The 19719-nt window shown below is 48.0% G+C and overlaps 2 protein-coding genes across 5 annotated transcripts in view; both read right to left on the bottom strand.

Moving 5' to 3' along the window:
• The window catches only part of SNAPC4 (small nuclear RNA activating complex polypeptide 4), a 32330-nt gene extending 22227 nt beyond the window's left edge, over positions 1 to 10103 (bottom strand). Inside the window, exons 1-11 of one of the 4 annotated variants that reach the window (XM_088147172.1) lie at positions 9803 to 10103; positions 9287 to 9430; positions 7732 to 7772; positions 6764 to 6931; positions 5840 to 5965; positions 5041 to 5119; positions 4464 to 4545; positions 3646 to 3750; positions 2061 to 2133; positions 1765 to 1929; positions 324 to 471 (exon numbers count right to left, since the gene is read on the bottom strand). In XM_088147172.1, coding sequence (XP_088003298.1) covers positions 324 to 471; positions 1765 to 1929; positions 2061 to 2133; positions 3646 to 3750; positions 4464 to 4545; positions 5041 to 5119; positions 5840 to 5965; positions 6764 to 6931; positions 7732 to 7772; positions 9287 to 9419 — 1120 coding nt within the window. In that variant the 5' untranslated portion in view covers positions 9420 to 9430; positions 9803 to 10103. Of the gene's footprint in view, positions 1 to 323; positions 472 to 1764; positions 1930 to 2060; positions 2134 to 3645; positions 3751 to 4463; positions 4546 to 5040; positions 5120 to 5839; positions 5966 to 6284; positions 6408 to 6763; positions 6932 to 7731; positions 7773 to 9286; positions 9431 to 9587; positions 9774 to 9802 lie in introns of those variants that run through there. The other 3 variants (XM_088147173.1, XM_088147174.1, XM_025174563.2) reach the window with 3 other exon arrangements.
• Positions 10104 to 11561: 1458 nt separating this feature from the next.
• ENTR1 (endosome associated trafficking regulator 1) lies at positions 11562 to 19114 on the bottom strand. The gene is made up of 8 exons (XM_088147203.1): positions 18965 to 19114; positions 18308 to 18429; positions 16742 to 17140; positions 15290 to 15363; positions 14466 to 14577; positions 14065 to 14127; positions 13166 to 13305; positions 11562 to 12165 (listed from the first exon to the last, which is right to left on the bottom strand). Exons 1-8 carry the CDS (start codon positions 19038 to 19040, stop codon positions 12069 to 12071), a joined length of 1083 nt encoding a protein of 360 aa, XP_088003329.1. The 5' UTR covers positions 19041 to 19114; the 3' UTR covers positions 11562 to 12068.
• Between the last annotated feature and the right edge of the window lie 605 nt (positions 19115 to 19719).

Genomic DNA, 19719 nt, shown 5'->3' with positions numbered 1-19719 from the left:
GAAGCTGTTTACAAGAAGGCAGCAAAAAAGTATTTCTTAAGTGCATTAAGGGTTAAAACAAAGAGGTTTACAGAAGAGAAATTTCCCGACTGCACAAGGCACATGAAAAGGTAAGCTTGGCTTTGTGGCAGGCCTCCAAGCAGAGGCAGGACACTCACCCATCAGAGGTGCGGTAATGGATTCTACACAAGCAGGGGTTGGCCTAAATGACCTCTAAGGTCCCTTCCAACTCTAAGATTCTAGACAGATGTGGGTGGCTCGGTTCTCACAGAAATAACAAGGCGAGATGCTGCAGTCAGGAGCTCTCCCAGAAGGTGGCTTACTTTTCCGGTACGGAATGTGTTTCCCAACTCGCATTTCCTGGACGAGCTGCTTGAGCATCTGGTCTTCTTCAGGGCTCCATTCACCCCGTTTGAAATCTTTCTTGTAGGCCTGGAATTTCTGGAGGCACTGAAAGGCCGTGCGCTGCGTCTGGGGAGGAAGGAGAAGCAAGGGATTGAGTGGGGAATGGCAGGCCAGAAGGTGGGGAGAAGTGGGAGAGGCAGACGCAGTCAGAGCTGCTGTAGGTGCCTACGTATGCATTTATTTAATCGATTCATATAGCCACCCAATTGATACGTGACTCAGAGCACAATAACAGCACGTAACCAAACAGCAGGGGAGCGGGGAACGTAGCCTATGTAGGAGGCAATTCCAACCAGCCTAACAGTTAAAGATGATCAAGACAGGCACAAAACCTCCTGAACCAGTCTCTGGGGGAAAACCCAGGTCTTAAGAGCCTCTGAAAGGCAGGCAGGGTTGGGGCCAACCAGATACTGAGGGGGAAGGCACTGTTCCATAGACGGCACCTGGTTTTTCCAGTTATGCATCGAGGGCCCATTTAAATACTGTGGGCAAATACAATGCCAAGACACAGTTTAACCATAATTTGCTGAGGAAACCACAATTAGCTCTCCTCCTCCTCCTCGCCTTGCTCCACATTTTTGCATGATTGGGCGGGATCCTTTCTTGTGATTTTTTATAAAACATCAGTGATTTCTGAGCATAAGCAAAGTCCAAGCTTGATCAGTTCAAAAAGAAAAGACAACCATCTTATGATTGTCAAGTGGAAACAGCCTGGTTCCTCTTCTCGCAGAGCCAAAAGCCAGCAGCGCGTGAGATTTAAGCAGGAACATGAGCTGAATTAAACCTCGGCTGGTCAGAAGCACAAGGACAAAAATCACAGCAGCTTCAAATGAGTCTGCACACTAAAATGCACAGAGAAATCAATCAACTATAAGTATAATTGGCTACAACTCAGTAGTTAATTGTTCCTTACAACTTAATAGAAATAGTCCTGCTAATTATTGATCTGTGCTAAAGTGAATTCCTAAGAATCTAGTAGGCAGGAAGCATTAGCCAGACAGCCTAAAGTGCATTGTTCGTTTGTTTATTTCCACTCCAGCACTTCCCAACTCCCAACACAAACACAACAGAATAAATAGATATTTAAGTGAGATTGTATTCTGAACCTCCATGTTCAAATTCAGTCCGTTTTTCCCTTCTAACTGCACCGGTTTGTAATTCTTTCCAAGCACCGTGACCTTCCCTGACAGTCCAAAATGCTCCTCTAAAATTCTCCAGTTCTAAGAAATGGGTGATTTTTACTCGTAGTAAACGCTACCTTGGATGTTTGAATTCTAATTGCCCTCTTCTCCCCACCTCCCAATATTAACATTTCAGCCAGAAATTCTACAGGATTCTGGCCAGACTTGGTGGCCTTACCCCCAGCTCTTGGGCTACTGCTTCCCAATCCAGGCCACCGTGCCGGGCAGCAATTTCCTTCAGTTTCTCGATCTCCTCCTCGCTCCATTCTTTCTTGTTGATGCTGGGGTGCTCATAATTTTGCCAGTATTTCCTCAGCTCTTTTGCGCTGCGTGTTCCTTCAAACTAGGGAGACAGGAAAAATGGCCACCACCTCATTTTTTTTTTTTAAAAAAAGACACACTCGGGATATGAACCTCCATGTGAGATTCCCTCCACTGATCCTGCAGAAGGTTTTGAAGCCAGGGTAGACTCACATTGATGTTGGCAATCTTGTCCCAGTCGTGCTCATCAAGCCTGTTTCCCAGCAGAGCTTCTTCCGGCAACATGCTAGACCCAGAGGAAACAGAACAGCAGTTAGAAAAGCTGTGCTATTCCTTAAGCAGGCGCGTAGGCCTGCGCAGGCCAACTCCGCAGAGAAGCCACAACTTTTGGTAGCTATTCAAGACACGTTTGCAGTCATCTTTCCTCCTTGGTTTAAATGTTGCTGTTCCAGTTTAAACTCACTTTCTCTTACTAATATATACACCATCATGAGTTATTCTGAATTGTCACAAGGTAGCATGGGGGAAAAGCTAAGCCTTAAATGTCAAGTGGCTTTGTTTGCTATGGAAACATCATTCAGCGACACTAATTAATCTAGAATACACACCAGCCTTATCGATACTAGAGAGTAGCTTTAATTCATAAGAATGCTAAGAGACCTGACCTATGTGCTGAGGAATGCAGAACTCAATGAAGGAACGGAGGAGCAGTTAAAGGAGATGCCCCAACTCAGGCCTGAGAAAGGGGAGAGCGTGAGAAAGAAACTCAAGCTGGCCCTGCCTTCTCTTTGGTATAAGAGGGGGTAGAGGGAACCCGTCAGGCTTTCAAGATTCTGTTACTACAGCCTAGAACAATGAAGTAGTATTCCTTTAATCCTTGAAGTGTCTGTTTGCTGACCTGGCCTATCATGAAGGGCTCCCGCTATGTAACCAGAGCAGTTTCCCACCACTGTTAGCTAAATAAACTGACTGTTCAGCCATTGGGACGAGCACAGTAACTTCCTCTTTCTCTGTGAATCCATCTCACTCCCCTTACAACCACTCAAGCTGGTGACCATGTGCATCTCATGCTTAGAAAGCGTTCCCATTTACCTCTCCTGAATCTCCCACCACCCAGCTTCCAAGGACAACCCCAGTATTATGAGAAACAAGCATTCCTCTCCATCTATGTCCTGCACTCAGTTCAGATCCAAAGATACTGGTTATACTGCTGAACTCACTGCCCAGAGATTTTTAGCATGTATCCAATGAAACTAGAGCAGCTTCAAATTCAGAGTGTCCTGCAATTTATAGGTTGCTCCTATAAACCTAGCCCTAATTTCCTAACCCTGCCAAGATGAGTCCTCAACCAAAGAAAGGATATCAGGGGACAAGAGAATTCCACCTGGGCCCAGTTCAACACCAGGGAAGGAGTCCTATCCAGTATGATGGCTTTCTGGAGCTCCTGTAAGGGACTATCAGCTGATTCTAGCACTGCATATTCTGCAAGACCCTCTCAAAAATAACAGCTTTCTTAGAATAGAGAATATTTAGTAGAGAACCACGTGGGCTACTGGAGATGTAACTCCGAATCATTCTTTGGTTGGATGCAACAACCAAAGTCAGAAGTAGCTGAAGTCAACTCCTTTCCTCTTTGTCTCCTGCTCCCTTTTTGGCAGATCGCTCTTGCTGGCGGGTGGGTCCAACTGCCTTCAGAAAGCTTCTCAAATTACGCTCTGGCTCACATCAGGTTTCAGGGATATAAGCGGTCAAAAGAGAGGGACCTCTATCATTGTGGAATGCAGGCTGCAAATCTTACTTGATTTCATTTATTTCAAGTTCCGTTTCCTGGATCTGCTTCCCCAAGATCTGCTTTTCCATCTCATCCTTGGATTTCTCCCTTTTTTCATTCAGATACTCAAGCCTATTGAAATTCCAGTTAGAACATATCAATGCAGACACACAAAAACAGAGATGAAAACAACCCACCGGAACAAGTTGGATGATATGAACGGTCTAGTCCTTTTGCATCTTCCAGTCATACTGTGAAATTCATCTCAAGAGGTATAAGCCATGGGGCCAGACTCAATCATACCTAGGCAGATTCTAGATGTGCCTTAGTTCGCATGTTTTGGGACCCAACTCTAGAGCAGGAACCATTTACCTGAAGCTTTAAAGCCAGCTTGTCTATGCAGCGACACAGAAACAAGGATCCTCACCACAAGGCTGGGATGTTCTTCGTTAAGAGATACAGCCTCAAAGTTAAAAATGTTTCCTAGAAGATGTGGCTCCTATTACTATCACTCCAAAGTATAAGCCCATGGAACGCCATCCCAATGCATAGATGGCATTGAATAAATCTAATTCAGTGTTTCTCAACCTTGGCAACTTGAAGATGTGTGGACTTCAACTCCCAGAATTCTCCAGCCAGCATGCTGGCTGGAGAATTCTGGGAACTGAAGTCCACACATCTTCAAGTTGCCAAGGTTGAGAAACACTGCTCTGGTTAAAGAGAACTTTAGGCTGTGAAAAACCTAAAACCAGTTGCCAGAAAGTGCAGGTTGTTCTGGTCTACACAATCCGTGGGACCACAAGATGTTTTTCTGCTATTTCTTAGCAGGAACTGTGAGAACTTACTTTAGCAGCTTTGGCTGCAGCAAATGCTTTAAGCAATCACTCACGACAGACTGTCGTAGGAGCAGTTTCTCTCGGCTCTTCCCTGGGGAAGAAGAACAGGGTGGGGTTTTAGGAAAGTTGCATTTGGTGCTCTTACCTGATGAATCGATCTCAGAAAGATAGGATGGACTTCTCAGGAAAAAAATGCCAGTTTAGAACATTAGCACATTCCTTCTTTATCAGGGAAAGAGGTAGCCCAGCCCCCTGCCCATTACTGCATGGGGAGTTTGCAAGAGAATCAAGGAATCCCTGCCCAAATGCAATTAGAGGTAAAGTAACCAATTGCCAAGGTTTCTGTAACAACCCTCCTTTTTCTCTTTCAATAACTTTGGTCAGTAGGACTCTGAGAATCTAGTTTTCTTGGATGTGAGTGGCTGCTAAGGGCGTGCCATCAGGTCCAACTACTTCTTAGAAATCTTTATGAAAAGATGGAAGAACAGCAGAAACCGGGGCTAGAATGCCAAGCCAACCCACATCCCCTTCCCCACTGAACGGTCCAAAGCTAGGTTCCTTTACCGTAACACCCGAGGCCCCTTACATTTGATAGTGATCAGCTCCTCAAAAGATTTGATGCCATGCCTTGCTTTTTCTCGAGCATCATTGTTGGCAGGAGGGCCCTGAGGAAAATCCAACACTTTTATTCCACTTTTCATTTCAACCCCTGCCAGAAAACAACTCCCTCCCCCAGGGAATTCTAGCACGAAGAAAAGAATCTGTTCAAAGATTTCAAGAAAAGCAAATCCAGACCACAAAAGAGAGAGAGTTGCATGGCACAGACCAGCTTAATCCTGTTAGGAGGGACACCTGGGAAGAGCGCCTCAGATCTGGCTGAAGTTTTCCTCCCTGTTGTGCAAAAAATTGAGGACTACCAATTGGGGAAGAGCAGAAAACAAAAAAGCTTATTTCTATACAAAGGGAGAAGCGAACCAGCGAAACCAGCAATTGCCAAGTCATTCCAGGCATAGACCCTGGTTACCTGAGGGACCGCCTGTCTCCCATAGTATCTGTCTGGCCACTTTGATCTTGTAGGGTTGGCGCACTCTTGTGTTCCTTCGATTAAACAATGTCATCTATCAGGACCCTGGAAGCACGCCCACTCTGGAACAGGTTTTCCCCCAAGATCTGGATGGGCCCACTCTGCTGTTGTTCAGAAGAGCCGTGAAAACCTGGGTTCACCCAGGCCTTTGGCAACGGAGAGGGGCTCCCCTTGCTTTATCACGCTTGCCATCTTTTAATTTTTTTATTGATCTGATTCTAATTTGATTGCTGTGAGCCACCCAGAGTCATTGGGAGTCAGGCAGCATACAAGTTTAACAAGTTGTTATTATTATACTTACAATCCCTGATGTTTTGTCCTTAAAATACGGCTTCATAAAATGGCCCAAAAACATATTTGCTGGCAAAGATTTTCCATCGCTTGATTTCATCCCTTTTGTTCCAGCGAGCTCCCATGTGAGTTTTTCCTGCAGGGCATTCACAAACAGAAGGCGCTCATTTGGTAGAACCATCTCGGCATGTTCATCAGGCCCAAGCCAGAATCCCGGGCCTGGATGACCCCCAGTCCAACTGTATCCCGTCATTAAGATGAAGAAGGCACACCACCCAATTATTCAAACAATTCACCTCAGCGTTCACACTTACAAAATTCTCCTCACTTCTAGCAGACTGGTGCAAAACGGTGCAAGGATTGCAAGCCAAGTGCAGGGATTCTGAAACTGCCAGTCAACAGACTATGAAGCAAATGGCAGGCAAAACTGAAAGGCCACTGAGTTGCTGACTCACCATTGAGCAACAAACGTGTGCAGTCGGGTACACAGTTCCTCTGCCCCTAGACCCAAATTTACCAGTCGGTCATTAGCCAGCCTTTTAAAGCCACTTTTGGAATGGACTTATCCTCTTTCAGATCTACATTTTGATTCAGAAGGGTCATGATGAAGAAACCAAAAGAAAAAGGGAGGGGAAATCCAGATCAGGAGGAATTAGTGACTAGAAGGACTGGATCCTGTGAAATGTTGAATGTAGGGTGAGAAATTATACCGCCGGGGAAAGGGGTAAGTTTGTGTGCCGGAGATCGGACCACACCTTGTACTCAAGAGTCTAGAAAGAATAGATTCTGGTCTCTGATCTCCATTAACCTGTGAAATGGCATGCTGTGCCAACATGACAGCTATTATGGGAAAGACAACCACTTTAGTCTCAAAGCACCCGCAGGAGATGAGGCTTTTCCATAGCGTTCCTGAGGTTCCTGCAGTTTAACTCACCTGCTGTTTTTTATTTTGGGCAAGGAGACTGTTGATCTCCTCAATCTTCTCCTGAATCACTTCCTGATAAACCAGGTTCATCTGGAGACATGTTTCTGGGGTTTGGGGCAGGTTGACTTCCTCCTCCTCTTCCTCACTGGCATCTTTCTCCCCACCTGGGTCCACCTCCTGATATAGAAGAAGGGATTAGGCCTAGACAATAATTAGTGAAAGCAAGGAACTCCTCTCGATATTAATATTAATTAAGGTCAAGTCTTTCAAGGACTGGAGGATGCTAATAACCCTTCCTAATACTGGTCTCTTTACAAATCTTTCTTTGACATCTCTACTTTTCTAGGAAGCCTCAGCCAAAAGAAACTTGTATTACTACAACTTCATTTCTTTTGCTCCATCTCTTGCTACTGAAACTGTTCCCACATTTGTCATCATCTTTATTCTTTCTTTGAGCCACCCCCTTCTCTTTCATTGTTAACAATTACACTATAAACTCCCTGGGGCACAGGTGGTCTGGTTTCCTTACACTGCAAAGTAGCATAATCATTCTATTTTAACACCATGTATTCATTATCTTTAATTGTTAGAATCCAAGGAGTTTAACTATGGTTTTTGTTATTTAACAGGGTTATAAGTGTAATTTAAGAGTCAGTCACACATTTTTCATGTAAAGTCCTCTTATAAATGGAAAGCACGTACATTGGCTGTAGGTAGAATCAAATCAAAGGTTTAGAATCTTGAATATTAATATAAGAGGCCAAGATGTGTTACAAAAAGCAGATAAATCAGCAGGGAACTCCGCTTTCTCACAATTTCTACCCATCACTTTACTTCTTTCTTTCTTTTTAGTCATTCCTCTATTTCTACAAAGATGAGCATTAAAAAGAAAAATGTGCCCAGAAGTGCAGCATTATTCAAAGACTGCCCCACCCAACTTCCAGGACAGAAAGATACATTCTGACTTGGTTACTTGCCATGTCAACTTGCGTATCAGATTCATCCTCTTCCAGGTCATCTGATAAGAAAAGAAGACAGGAATGTGAGAAAATGAAACATTTCAAAAGGTAACTTTGAAACAAGGAATCACCCATGACTGTGTTGCTATGAGACAGCACTTTGCGATCAGGAAGCCCTTCATTTAGCTCATTAAATTCAAATTCACAGGCCATTCTTACGAAAACAGTTCTCTGGCTTTTATCATTATTATTATAATTATTCATGATACTATGATTTTTTGCTAATTTCCATCACTGTTCAATAAAGCCCACCTAAGGCTCCTGAAAAAAGTAACTTAAAATATGTCCCCAGGCTAGCAGAACATTACCTCCCCTGTTGCAAAGAGTTCTTCACAACAGCATTTAGCAGTCATTTGGTTTTAAATAAGCTGGCATTCCTACTGGCAATTTAAACCATCAGCAGCACCAGCAGTAACACTTAAAGGACGAAAGCAGATCTGTTGCTACACTGTCCTGCTTACAGCTGCCCAACACTTCTCTGGGAAAAGTCTTAGAATTACACTGCTGAAACTTCAGTGGCAAATCAGTGAACGCTGGCTGTTCAGTTTCCAAAAAACCCCAAAAGAAATCCGACGCAGTAAGCCTTCAGACGGACTTAGGGAAGGTAAAGCGAAAAAAAGAGCTCATCCCTCCATGTAACACCATCTTCTTTCCTGCACCTGGGGCCTCAGCAGGCAAAACCGGTACAAAAAAAACTATGGGGCCCAAGTCAACAAGTAACTGTGCAGCTTTGTGCTAGAGCTTTCACAAGCCACCACTGTCCTTTAAAAACAAAACACTATGTTTAACTTGTTTATTTCTTCTCTGCAGGACGTAGACAGGCACAATAAATGTGTCTTCACCTCTCCCACAGGACAAAAAGATTACTGCGTATCCCCCCCCCCCTTTTAGGATTAAATGGAACTTCTGAGATCACATTACTTCACAAATTGGGGACTGAGTTTGCTTGCCTTGTTTTCCTTAACTATCATTCATTCCTACAGGCAGGTATCATCTGATGCTTACGCTCATACGCCTGCTGCTTGCATGACTACACCCACTCCTCAGTTAGCAATCACGTTCTGTTACAATGACCAGGTCGTTAAGCGAAATGGTCCCTAACCGAACAGGTCGCTGAATGAGAGAGAGACACCGCAAAGATCACTGGCTGCTGCTGTCTCATTCAGACAAAGTTCTCTCATACAGCGGAGAGTGAATGTTTTGTTACTGTTCGCATTCGTATTTGTGAATGTTTGCTAACCGAGGCAGTCGCTCAATGAGGAGGGCTGTAGCGGCTGCCCAGGGCCCCCGAAGCAGGCAGCACGCAAGCGCTCGCACGGAATGAACAAAAGGAAGGAAGCTTCTCTCTCCCTGGGGGTTTTATACTAGCATTTCAACGCCGCGGACACCTCGCAAGCGCGCAAGGGGAACATCCGGCACCACAGCGCCGCTCCGGCCTTATTTATTCCTCGGCCCTCCTCCCCGCCGAGCCGGAGGCAGGCCGCGGGGAGGGCGAGACGGGCCTTCCTCGCACCTTCCTCTTCGGAGGCGGACTCCGCGCTGGACTGCGGCTGCCGAGTCCCAGCCCCGGGGGCGGCGGGGCCCAGGCTCCTCTCCAGCTCCTCGATCTCCCGCCGGATCCTCTCCCGCTCCGCCTCGATCTCCATCGCCGGGGCGCCTGTGGGCGAGGCAGAGAAGCTGACGCAAAGGGGCCGCCTCGCCGCGCCGCGCGCACGACGACGCCCCCCAACGCGCAGGCGCGGGGGGGCGCCCGGGAGGGGGCCGCGAACGCGGCGGAGAGCCGCCGCCGCCGCCGCCCTTCCAGAGCAGCCCACCTGGCGGGCAGCAGCCCGGAAAGCCGCCCACGCCACACGCTCCGCCGCTGCGGGCCGGGTCTCGCCTCGCGTGCGCGAACCCAGCCCCCGGGGCTTGCGCCACAGGCCGCGGCTAGGCGAGCCGCAGCCTGGCGCGGGCCCGGCCCCTCGGCGCCGCTCCCCCACCCCAAAAGAGGCCCTGGCCGGCTGCAGCCCGACCCGCGACGCAGTCTCACCCGGTCAAAGTCGCCGTCGCGGGCGAAGCGCTTACGACCACCGGCCGGAAGCGAGGGAACATGCCGGGTGACGGACCAGGAGGTGGCGTCACGCGCGGGCTAATGAAGCCGGAATTGCAACACGGGAGGGGGAGCCCCGCCTACATCCACTCCCAGGCCCAACGATCGCCGGCTGTCCTCCTAGGCCCCGCCCCCTTGCCCATTCGGTGGCCAATGCGCTGTTCGCCTCGTCCTCGGGGCTGGGCCAATCCTGTTGAGGAGGAAACTCCGGGCGCAGATCACCTGCCCGATAGCGGCGCACAACGAGGGAGAGGGACCTTGCCGTATGAACGTGTTGTCTTGCGAACAGCCAATCAGAAGGAAAAGAAGCGGGAGGGGCGTGCCACGTGTGGCGGCGGCCAATGAACGCGGAGGACGCCAAATGACGCTCTTCCGCACGGCGCGCTTTCTGCGGGAGCCGCTCAGTCCGCGCGACGCTCGTGCTGCGGACCGGTGGTGGCCACCCGTCGTCAGCCTGGCGAGGAGGGGAGGGCGGTGGACTGGCCCTGGGGAGGCCCCACGTTCAAGGCCCGCCTCGGGCACAGAGCCCGTTAGAGCCCAGCCTACCTCGCAGGGCCGCTGGGGAGAAAACAGGAAGGGGCGCTGCCTGCACTGCAGGCCAGACAAGCACGTTCAGCCATGGCTTGCTCAATCGTGGTTTGTGGAGTAAGTCTTAGGGAACCACGAACAAGGAAAGGGCTCAGGGCGTGGGGTGAGCTCAGCCAGAGGCGCCGTTATCCAGGCTTGAAATTCTAACATTTGCGTGAGTGGGATTGAAGAAAGGCGGGGAGGGGCAGCAGAGGTCCCCAACCATCATCAGGTCACAGGGCATTGAATAGCAGATTATGGGGGGGAATTACACGTGTACGTGATTTTCCGTAAAAGCTATGCCAGTGTTGTCCAAACGTGGCCACTTTAAGATGAGTGGACTTCAACTCCCAGAATTCCCCAGCCAGCATGGCTGGCTGGGGAATTCTGGGAGTTGAAGTCCACTCATCTTAAAGTGGCCAAGTTTGGACAACACTGAGCTCTGCAGTACCAAGATTTGAGAAACACCTTATATACCGTTTTACCATTTCTTTTCCTGGATGAACTCAGGGCCTCCTTTAATAGCTGGCTGAATCCTTCAAGTCAAGTCTTTGTGAGGTTTATATCCTGGCTTTCTTCCAGAAGTCAAAACGCCACAGAACATCCCTACAGGGAACCTCAGTTGGAGCTGGGTGCGTGATGGGGTTTTAATTAGTATCCCTTTGCTATTGAGAGACTTAATCCCAAGGTCAAAGTCTTTGGCGCTTCTCACTGGGTGCCAGTGGAAGCACACGTCTCGATTCTTTTTTTATCAGTTTCGCCCTGTAATTCTAGATAGAAACCTTGGATCATCCAAACATACACTTCCTTTGAGTTGCTCTGATCATTCTACAATGGCTCATTTGATTACTGCAGCGGTTTAGCAGTGGAGGGCAGACACCTAATCGCTTCTGTGACAACAGCTATCAACTCACAAAGACGCTGCCCTGGTATGAACTGGAATGGGGCGCATTCCGAACACACAGGCACAGATGGCAACTTTTGCAAAAAAAAAAAAGTTCACAATGGTATCCAACCTTTCCAGAGCACGCAACCAACTCTTAAGAGGAGGCATTTCCTCATGTACATGCTTTTTACCACGACTGAAAATAATTAAAATATAAAACACAAACCAAACAGATGAACACTCCATACTTGCAGTTTCGTTTTAATTTAAAAAATAATACTATTACAAAGCCTGGAGAAATTAAAAAGCCTCAAAACTGTATATTCAGAAGGTTAAATCCTGGATACTTTGCTGTACAAAAAGCAATAAAAGGTCTCATCACACTCCATATGACAGCTGGCTTTCAAGAAATGTGATTTCCACCAAAAAGACAGTTTTAATAACAATAACTGTGCTCAGGGACAGCTTGTCTTCTGACTGGCAGCCATGTTAAATAACAAATATATTCCTGACTAGACTTTTAAATTCAAGCAATCTCTAAGCAGCCAGCCAGCCAGCGAAGTGGGAAAATATTTGGTTATCTCTGCACATTATTAGTAGATTATGAAATGCTTTCCACTGATCAATCCAGACATAATAGCCAAGGGCTGCAACCTTCTTAACAGTTCTGGAAGTTAAAGATCACAGCACAATGCCTTTGAAAAGTCCGGTTTCCAATCTTATCTTTCTCCAAGAATGAGAGGTAATGGATTCTCAGGGAGTTCCTTGTGATGGTATCTCAGATATTTTGTCTATAGATTTCAGAAGATCAGCCACAAGCTGCAGTTGTTCTGCACCTGAAACTAGCTGCCTAGAATGAACACAGAACAGGTACAGAGTACAATGAAGAGATGTTGCTGCCTCCTGGGATTCAGACTCAACTCATTCAAGTGTATTGAATGAAGTGTATTGAATTACGCCCCATTCCCCCTCTTTGGTGTCCCATCGCATTCTCTCTGATCTAGACATCTGCTATTTTGAAGTGGAAAACCCAAACTAAGACTTAAATAAACTTAATTTAGCTTAACTCCCCATGCCCCCCCCCAAAAAAAACCCTAAGGAAAACAAGCAGGAAATCCTGTCTCTGTCCTGTTTGGGGCCACAACTTGGCATCAGAGGCCCAGCCACCATGGCCCAAGCACTCCCCTAAACTTTAGCCATTAAGGTTTTCTGCTCCGACCTTGTTTTCCAGCCATTTTGGATTCTTACAAGATTAAAGTTGGGAATTCAACCATCTGGTTCAAAATAAAGCTTACCAACCTGTACACACTTATGCAAGTAAATGCATATGAATGATGCTTTAGCAGTTTGGGTGGCTGAAGCAAAAACCAGGCATGCTGGGCACATAGTTTGTAAAAGCCCAAAATATTTTCCCCAGCTATAGAGAGTGAAATTTTATGTTATAATTATTGTAATTAGGAATTGCTATGTAGCTAAAGCCAAAGAGCAGCATGTTAAAAGTGCTTTGAAGGCACTCCAAAAAAAATAAAGTAAGGTAGGAATTAACCCATCAGTGCCTGGACAAGTCATATCCATTGTACTATTTCATTATTTAGCCTATGGCAACTTGCTTAAACTCCAGGGCCATTTAAAGAAAGAAGGCATCTGTTTTCCATTGGACCAGAAGACAAGAAAGGTTTATATACAGTACTATAAACCAACAAATCAGCTAGGTGTACATGCACCACTGAACTGTAATGGGACTTGCTTTGTTTCAGCCCTTCCCAAGCCAACTGCGGGTTATTAAACAAAACTCTGCATGCTGTATGAGTTCAGTGTTTTTGTCTACTTCCAACAACCTCAAGACTTACCTGATTGATGATTTAGATTTTGTTACCACGGCAAGAAGATTCTGCAAGGCAACATCTGCATTTTGTTTCACTACAGCCAGGTTTTCTAGATGGCCAGACCTTAAGGCTACATTCTCCAATTTGTAGTTTTCCACCTGAACCTTCGCGTAAGCAGAGACACATTTATTAATTGTTGACTTCCCAAACAAGACAGCTGCACTGCCTTCTACGTACTGCCGTGTGGTTTCCAAAGTGTGACATAAGCTAAGAATGTTTCTGGGAGTAGTGCCAGCTAGGTAAGGATGTGTAACATGAAGGCAACCCTCAGGGTTATGGTTACTCCTAGGTTTACTTCCAAGTAGGTTTGCTTAGGATAAGCTTGCTTCACCACGTCTTTATTTTAGAAAGCTCAACTTAAAAAACCTGGCATTTAACTACCTGGAACAAGTTCCTTTGCAGAGTATACCCCCTCTCTACCTCGCTGACTTTTCAGATAGGAACTATTTGTTCTTACAGAGCCTACAGCAAGCCTGTTTTCCCACTAGCACTGAGTCAAGATCAATTCGGGATCACAGGACTCACAAACAGCCACATGGCCAGCTAGAACCACAATTCCAGATGCTGCTGCAGCTGCTAGTTTTGGATCCCTGGCTGGCTTGGGAAGAAACAGGGCCGAGGGGAACAGTTAAAGCCATGCACCTTATCCTCAGAAGCTGTTTGTCTCAAGTGAGGATAATGTGCTTCAGAGACTCCTCACTGGTGGGATCTAAATACACAATCTACTCTGGTTACCAGCTCCAATATTTTCTCTCTCCAAGCTTCTTAACCATTTCTCTAATCACATCGGTGTGATCCATGAACACGCTGTTGTGCACATCTGTATGTTTTTAAAGGCCTGGATCTAAGGCCTCAATCTGTACCTGAAGGTGCATGTTTTCCTGCTTCAGCTTGATGACACTGTTTTCTGCTTTCGTGGCCCGTTTCTGGAACAGAAAGCAGCAAAAGGTTTACTTAGGGGGCTATAGGGGCAGGACCAAACACAACCCGCAGTTCTTAATTAATACTGGGAGAGGAGAAGACCACAACGCAGGCAAACAGGGACGCACAAAGAGTGGATTTGTTGTTGTTCAGCCGTTAAGTCGTGTCCAACTCTTCGTGGAAGAGTGGATTACTCTCATATCAATTCTGGCTGTAGAATGGGAGCAGCCATGCACTTCAGAGTCCTTGAATGAGACAGGAACAGCTCCCACCTTATCCAGACCTAACCTGCTACAGAGCCATGCACAGGAGAGCGCTCGTTCCCATAGCACATCAGACCCACCGTCATTAACTGGAGATTCTCTTCCACTTGCTGCACCATCGCCTCCAACTCATGAGCCTCCTTCTCCTCTTTCCGTTTGTTCTTCTCTAATGTCCTTTCCAGATGCCTTATTCTAGTTGAGAGAATGATTTCACCTTGATTTCTACCCTTCAACAGTAGTCTTATGAGTATTGCCCTCCATAATCTCCAGTGAGCACAAGATGAGCGAGAATGCCTCTTAACACAAAGCTTGCCAACCCTAAACATTAAGTAAATATTTACCACCTTGTTATAACTTGGGACGTTATTTCCCCAGAATGAGGTGAGGATAAATTCCATAAATAAGCATTTTTAGTATTACAGAACTGGAAGGGGCCATTCGATCCTACCCCCTGCTCAGCAAGGAATCCAAAGAAGGCATCCATAATCACAGTGCTTGACTGCTGGTCTTACAGCCGTAATAAAGATTTGACTTGATTTGACATTATTGCTCACCTCTGCAGCAGGACATCCAACGAAGGAAGCCCAACACCTCCCCGAGTCAGTGGTTGCACTGCAGAAATGGTTCAGCCATTAAGAAGCCTTTTTCTTAATGTTCAGCTGAATCTGTCTTCTTGTAACTTCAGACCATTATTCTATAATCTGCATTCTGTAATGACCTGGCCACCTTCTGTGTGACATCCCTTCAGATATTTAAAGAGTGATATGGGTCCCTGTGCTGTTTTTTTTTTTCTTCTCAAGGAAGCTGGGGACCTTCCCTCTTGTTTAAATGGGTTCAAATCAGTGAACTAATCAATTAAAGATATTATTATTATTCTACTAATCTTAGTTAATTGTATACACACCTTTCTGCTTGAGATTCAGAAACAGCCTGAATTTGGCTTATTTTACTTCTTAACTTGGAATTTTCTTCTTTCAGCTACAAAAAGAAAAGATTCAGATGCTGAAGGATTTTGGAATTCTTGGAAGTAACCATTCGAAAGTGGCACTGGGTGGATGGGCAACAAGATAGAAAATCAGTCTGAAGTCACAAGGAAATGACAAGCAGCTAAAGAGAAAAATATCTTGACCACAGGACTCTGTCTCTGGCTACGATCCACAAGGGGAGTTCTCTGCTTGCAGAACAGCCACCAAAGTTGGTGTTTCTCACAAAGTGTGTAGCAAACCTTGTGACGTTTCAAAATCTGTGTGATGCTGCCTTTCTGTATTTCACACTACAATCAGAAAGGAAACTAAAATTCCCAGACTATGAACAGCACACCAGATCACCAATCTGCACGTTCAGCCACACAAAAGAAATTACAATGAAGCTTTATATAGAATACAAGCTTCCTGGTGGGGAGGGGAATTTTAGAAGATTTCTAATGCCCCCTAATGATCAAAAGGGAAACTTGATGTGAAATAGGACACCACAGGATGAGAGAACTCTTTGGGACTCATTTTGGACCAGTGAGTATTTGGAAGTTGGGAAACAAATTGTGGGCACCCTCACAGGACGGCCATTTTTGCAACATAGCTTTCAACAAAATATTGGTGTGCAGCGACCTGTTTTTACTCTTTTCCAGAACAACTTATGGGCCCATGGTCCAGAAAATTGGTAGTGGTGAGTCAGGGAACCCAAGGATCTCAGACTTAATATGATGGCAGGAAAATATAAACTTTTATAATATTTATAAAATATAAATGAATACTCTTATTCAGACAGCCCTGTCCAGCGAGCCTAGAAATCAGTGAGAAGACAGCAACTACTATTCATAGTTGTGTTATGGTTAAAATGCTGGACTGGGCAGTCTGAGGTTCAAATTCACCTTTTAACTTACTGGGTATCTGTAGAGGACATAAAGGATGGCCTTGAAGGACAGCGGGGAAGAGCCACTACCAAGCCAACAGTCAGATAAAAGAAACCTAAGTCCGGGGCAGAACTGAGAAAATGCCTCAGATGAGTCCCTCCCTAGTACACATGAAGTGGGGGGGGCGGGGGGGGGACGGACGACACATTCAGACCTGTAAGACTCTGTTACTATAGCCATTCTAATAGAAGTAGTTTTAGACCTAGTCTGGTCTACCCTATAGGGCTGACAGTATCTTTAGACTAATTGTGTGCTGTCAGCTCAACCTCCTTCACAAGGTTGTTGCTGTGGAGATAAAACTGAAGGAGAAAATACTATACATGCTACCTTGGGAGATGAAAGGTGGGATATACAAGTAGCAAAAATGCATTTGCTAGGAGTTTAGCCTTGCTGTTCTGGAGAAGTCAGGAAAGAGAACAGATTCCCAAGAGAGACTTCAAAACTCACTTCTTCGTAACGCAGCTGCAACAGTTGGCAGAAGCCATCTTCTGGGGACACTGGATCACCCGGTGAGCTTTGGTCCCCTTTCCCAAGAGTGTCACGCGAGACGTGGTCACTTTTTCCCAGCTGCTCTGGGGAGAAGGTCTGGAGGTCTGAGAGATTGCAGTAGAAAGAGTCTAAAGTGCTGTTGCTGAGCGAGGCGCTGGGGGCCCTGGCCAAGTGGGCTTCTTCGACGGCCAAGGGCTGATATGTGCTGCTCCAGTCCTCATCATCCTCATCGTCACGCAGCAAGGAGTCTGAAGCAGTTGGGTCTGCAAAAAATGGCTCTCGCAAGTCCTTGTCCAACCCCAGCGACTCAGCCAGGAAGGAGCTGTCATCTAGGAGGAGGGAGTACCTCAATGATTCCTAGAAGCAAAGCAAAAAGGTTGGGATTTTGACCATCTCGCGCCTTTCCTAGGTGACCCTTATGAGGAAAGCTGAGCACAAAGGGCCTTTCTCCACCAAGCAGACGGAAGTTCTCCAGCAGAAGCTGTAGCTTCCCAAAAATTACCCCCAATGGCCAAGAAGGAACTACTTCTGAGGTCTTCTCCTGAAACTGAATGGGAGGCTGCAGACCGAGTGAGCAAGGCATTCGTGCACACAACATCGTTGCCCACTTTGCCACTCGAGCCAGGACAAGAAGACCCCACTCTGTTCATGAGAATTTTTCGTTTCCCTTACATTTCTCCTCTTTTCAGAAAGATTTCCAAATGCTCTTTCTCAGTCTGAAGAACAACTGGTAGGAAAAAGGTGAGGAGTTGCACCGTCACCACCACTGTTAGCGGCCACCCCGGCAGAAGGAGCAGCAAGAACACTCCAGCTCAGAGCTTTAAAGCAGAGTTCAACTACCACAGTATTTATTTATTTGTTTGTTCAATTTATATAGCCACCCATCTCACACCCGTGACTCTGAGCGACTCGCCCCGTTAAAAATAACAGAAAACACGGAGCAAAACCATTGCAACAGAAAACCCAAATCGAAGCCACGTGGGAGCACGATCAGTATCTTACAAACCATGCAAACCTTTTGCGGGCTCCACACCTCCACGGGATTCGAAGGCCTGACGGCAAAGCCGCGTCTTCAGGGCCTTCTCAAAGGCCAGCGGGGCATTGATCGAAGGGGCGCCCGCCGCGGCCCAGCCACGTTTCTGCCTCAGCTCGAGGACTTTGCGGGCGTCCCAGGTCCTAAGTTTACCTCAGGCTGAACGTGCTACCCTGGGACTCCCCCGCCCCTGAAGGAGCCCTGCTACTCTATGAAAAGACTAGTCAGCGGAGGAAACTTCCATTACTCGTATCGCCCTACTTTTAGAAGCCTGTCCTGCTCCCAAGCCAGTTCCGGACGCGGGGTGGCAGCCCCCTGCCCCAAGACTTCGCGGCAGCCCCCTGCCCCAATTCACAAGCGACTCCAAACCTCCAGGAAGATTCTCCCTGAATTCTGGGGGAGGCGAAGGCGGCGTCACCCACCTGGAGGAGCCCTGGAAAGAGCCGCGGCCCCCCCAGACCCCCGGACCCCAGCCTCGCCCGCCCCCTCACCTCGGGGCCGCCACTCCGGGCTCCCACGCGCGAGGCCGCGGCCGCCTTCTGCTTCTGGCTCCGCACGAACTCCTTGAAGGAAAAGGGGTTGGCGTCGCTCCCGAGGCTGCCGGGCGGCCCAGCTGGGGCAGGAGAGACAGCGAGGTGGTGGGTGAGGAGGGCAAGCGGACCCCCGGACGCCCTCCTCCCCCCCATGTGGCCCCCCAATTTATATAAATTATTCTATATAAATTGAATAAATAAATACACCAACCCCTCTGCGCCACAAAGATACTCTGCACATGCTCAGAAGCACTTTCCTCCTAGGCTCTTTTGCAGGAAACGGGAGCTGCAACCCCCCCCCGCCCCGCTGAAGGCCACCACCAGTCCCAGCGACACGCCAGCCTCCTCGGCCTCCGCCCTGGCTGGGAATCATGGGCCCTGCAGTCCTCTCTTAGCTGCGGGAGATGCGGGGCTCCTCCTCCAGGCCGGCCTCCCGCTCCCATCAGCCCCAGCCGGCAGCCCATCACTCCCCGCCCAGCGAGGAAACCTGAGCTCCAGGAGGCCGGTGCGGGGATAGCAATGCAGAGCGACCCGAGGGAACTCACCCCACCCCGTCCCGCCCGGCAGAAAACGCTCTGCACGTGCTCAGAGGCAAGGGGCCGCCGCCGTTCTTACCAGCCAGGCCTCCCCAGGGCGGCTCCACGCTTTCCCCGAGGACGGCGCCGGGCGGGAGGGCACCGTGCCCGTCCATGGGCCGCGGAAGAGGGCCGAGCGCCGGCTCGCCGCCGCCAGAGGGCGGACTCCCGGAGAGGGTGGGCGGGGCCTCGGCGCCCCGCCCTCCGCAGCCCCAGAGCTACGATCCGGGAAGAGTCGCGCGCGGAAGGGCAACTTCCGGTTCCCGTTCCGAGGAGCGGCTCAGTGCGGGAAGGGAGCGCCTGCGAGGGCCCGCGGCGAAGCCGGGCCCAAAGCGCCCTCAGGCCTAAGTCGGCACAACAGGCTGGAAGGGCTGGACTGCAGCTCCCAGGATTCCCAGCCAGCACTGCAGTCCCCTGCTCTGGGGCAGTTGGGATTTTCCAGTAAAAACTGTCCACGTGGCTTAAGGTCCCAAGTCGGTCCCAAATTACACGGGTGAAACAGAGGCGAATGTCCGGTTTGCATTCTACCTTCGTAAGAAAAGCCAACCGGGATTGGGGCCAGTGGATTGCTTTACACCAGTGTTTCTCAATCTCAGCCACTTGAAGTTGTGTGGACTTCAACTCCCAGAATTCCCGAGCCAGCCATGCTGGAGAATGCTGGCTGGGGAGTTCTGGGAGTTGAAGTCCATGCATCTTAACAGTGTCTGAGGTTGAGAAACACTGCTTTACACCAACCTGCTTTCAGCTGAATGGTGCTGGCCCTAAGCCAGCTTCATTTCTTGAGCTCCAGTGTGA

Source organism: Python bivittatus, unplaced genomic scaffold (genome assembly GCF_059951505.1).
Source record: "Python bivittatus isolate LINGU-HERP-01145 unplaced genomic scaffold, Pbiv_v1 ctg000160_np1212, whole genome shotgun sequence".
NCBI lineage: Eukaryota > Metazoa > Chordata > Lepidosauria > Squamata > Pythonidae > Python > Python bivittatus.
This window is presented reverse-complemented; position numbering and strand designations above follow the sequence as displayed.

Coding starts and splice junctions, on each gene's coding strand:
- ENTR1 (XM_088147203.1), bottom strand. CDS start 19,040: ATGGACGGGCACGGTGCCCTCCCGCCCGGCGCCGTCCTCGGGGAAAGC. Junction 14,578..15,289: donor TCTGAATCTCAAGCAGAAAG/GTGTGTATACAA, acceptor TCTCTCAACTAG/AATAAGGCATCTGGAAAGGA. Junction 14,128..14,465: donor AGAATCTCCAGTTAATGACG/GTGGGTCTGATG, acceptor TTTCTGTTCCAG/AAACGGGCCACGAAAGCAGA.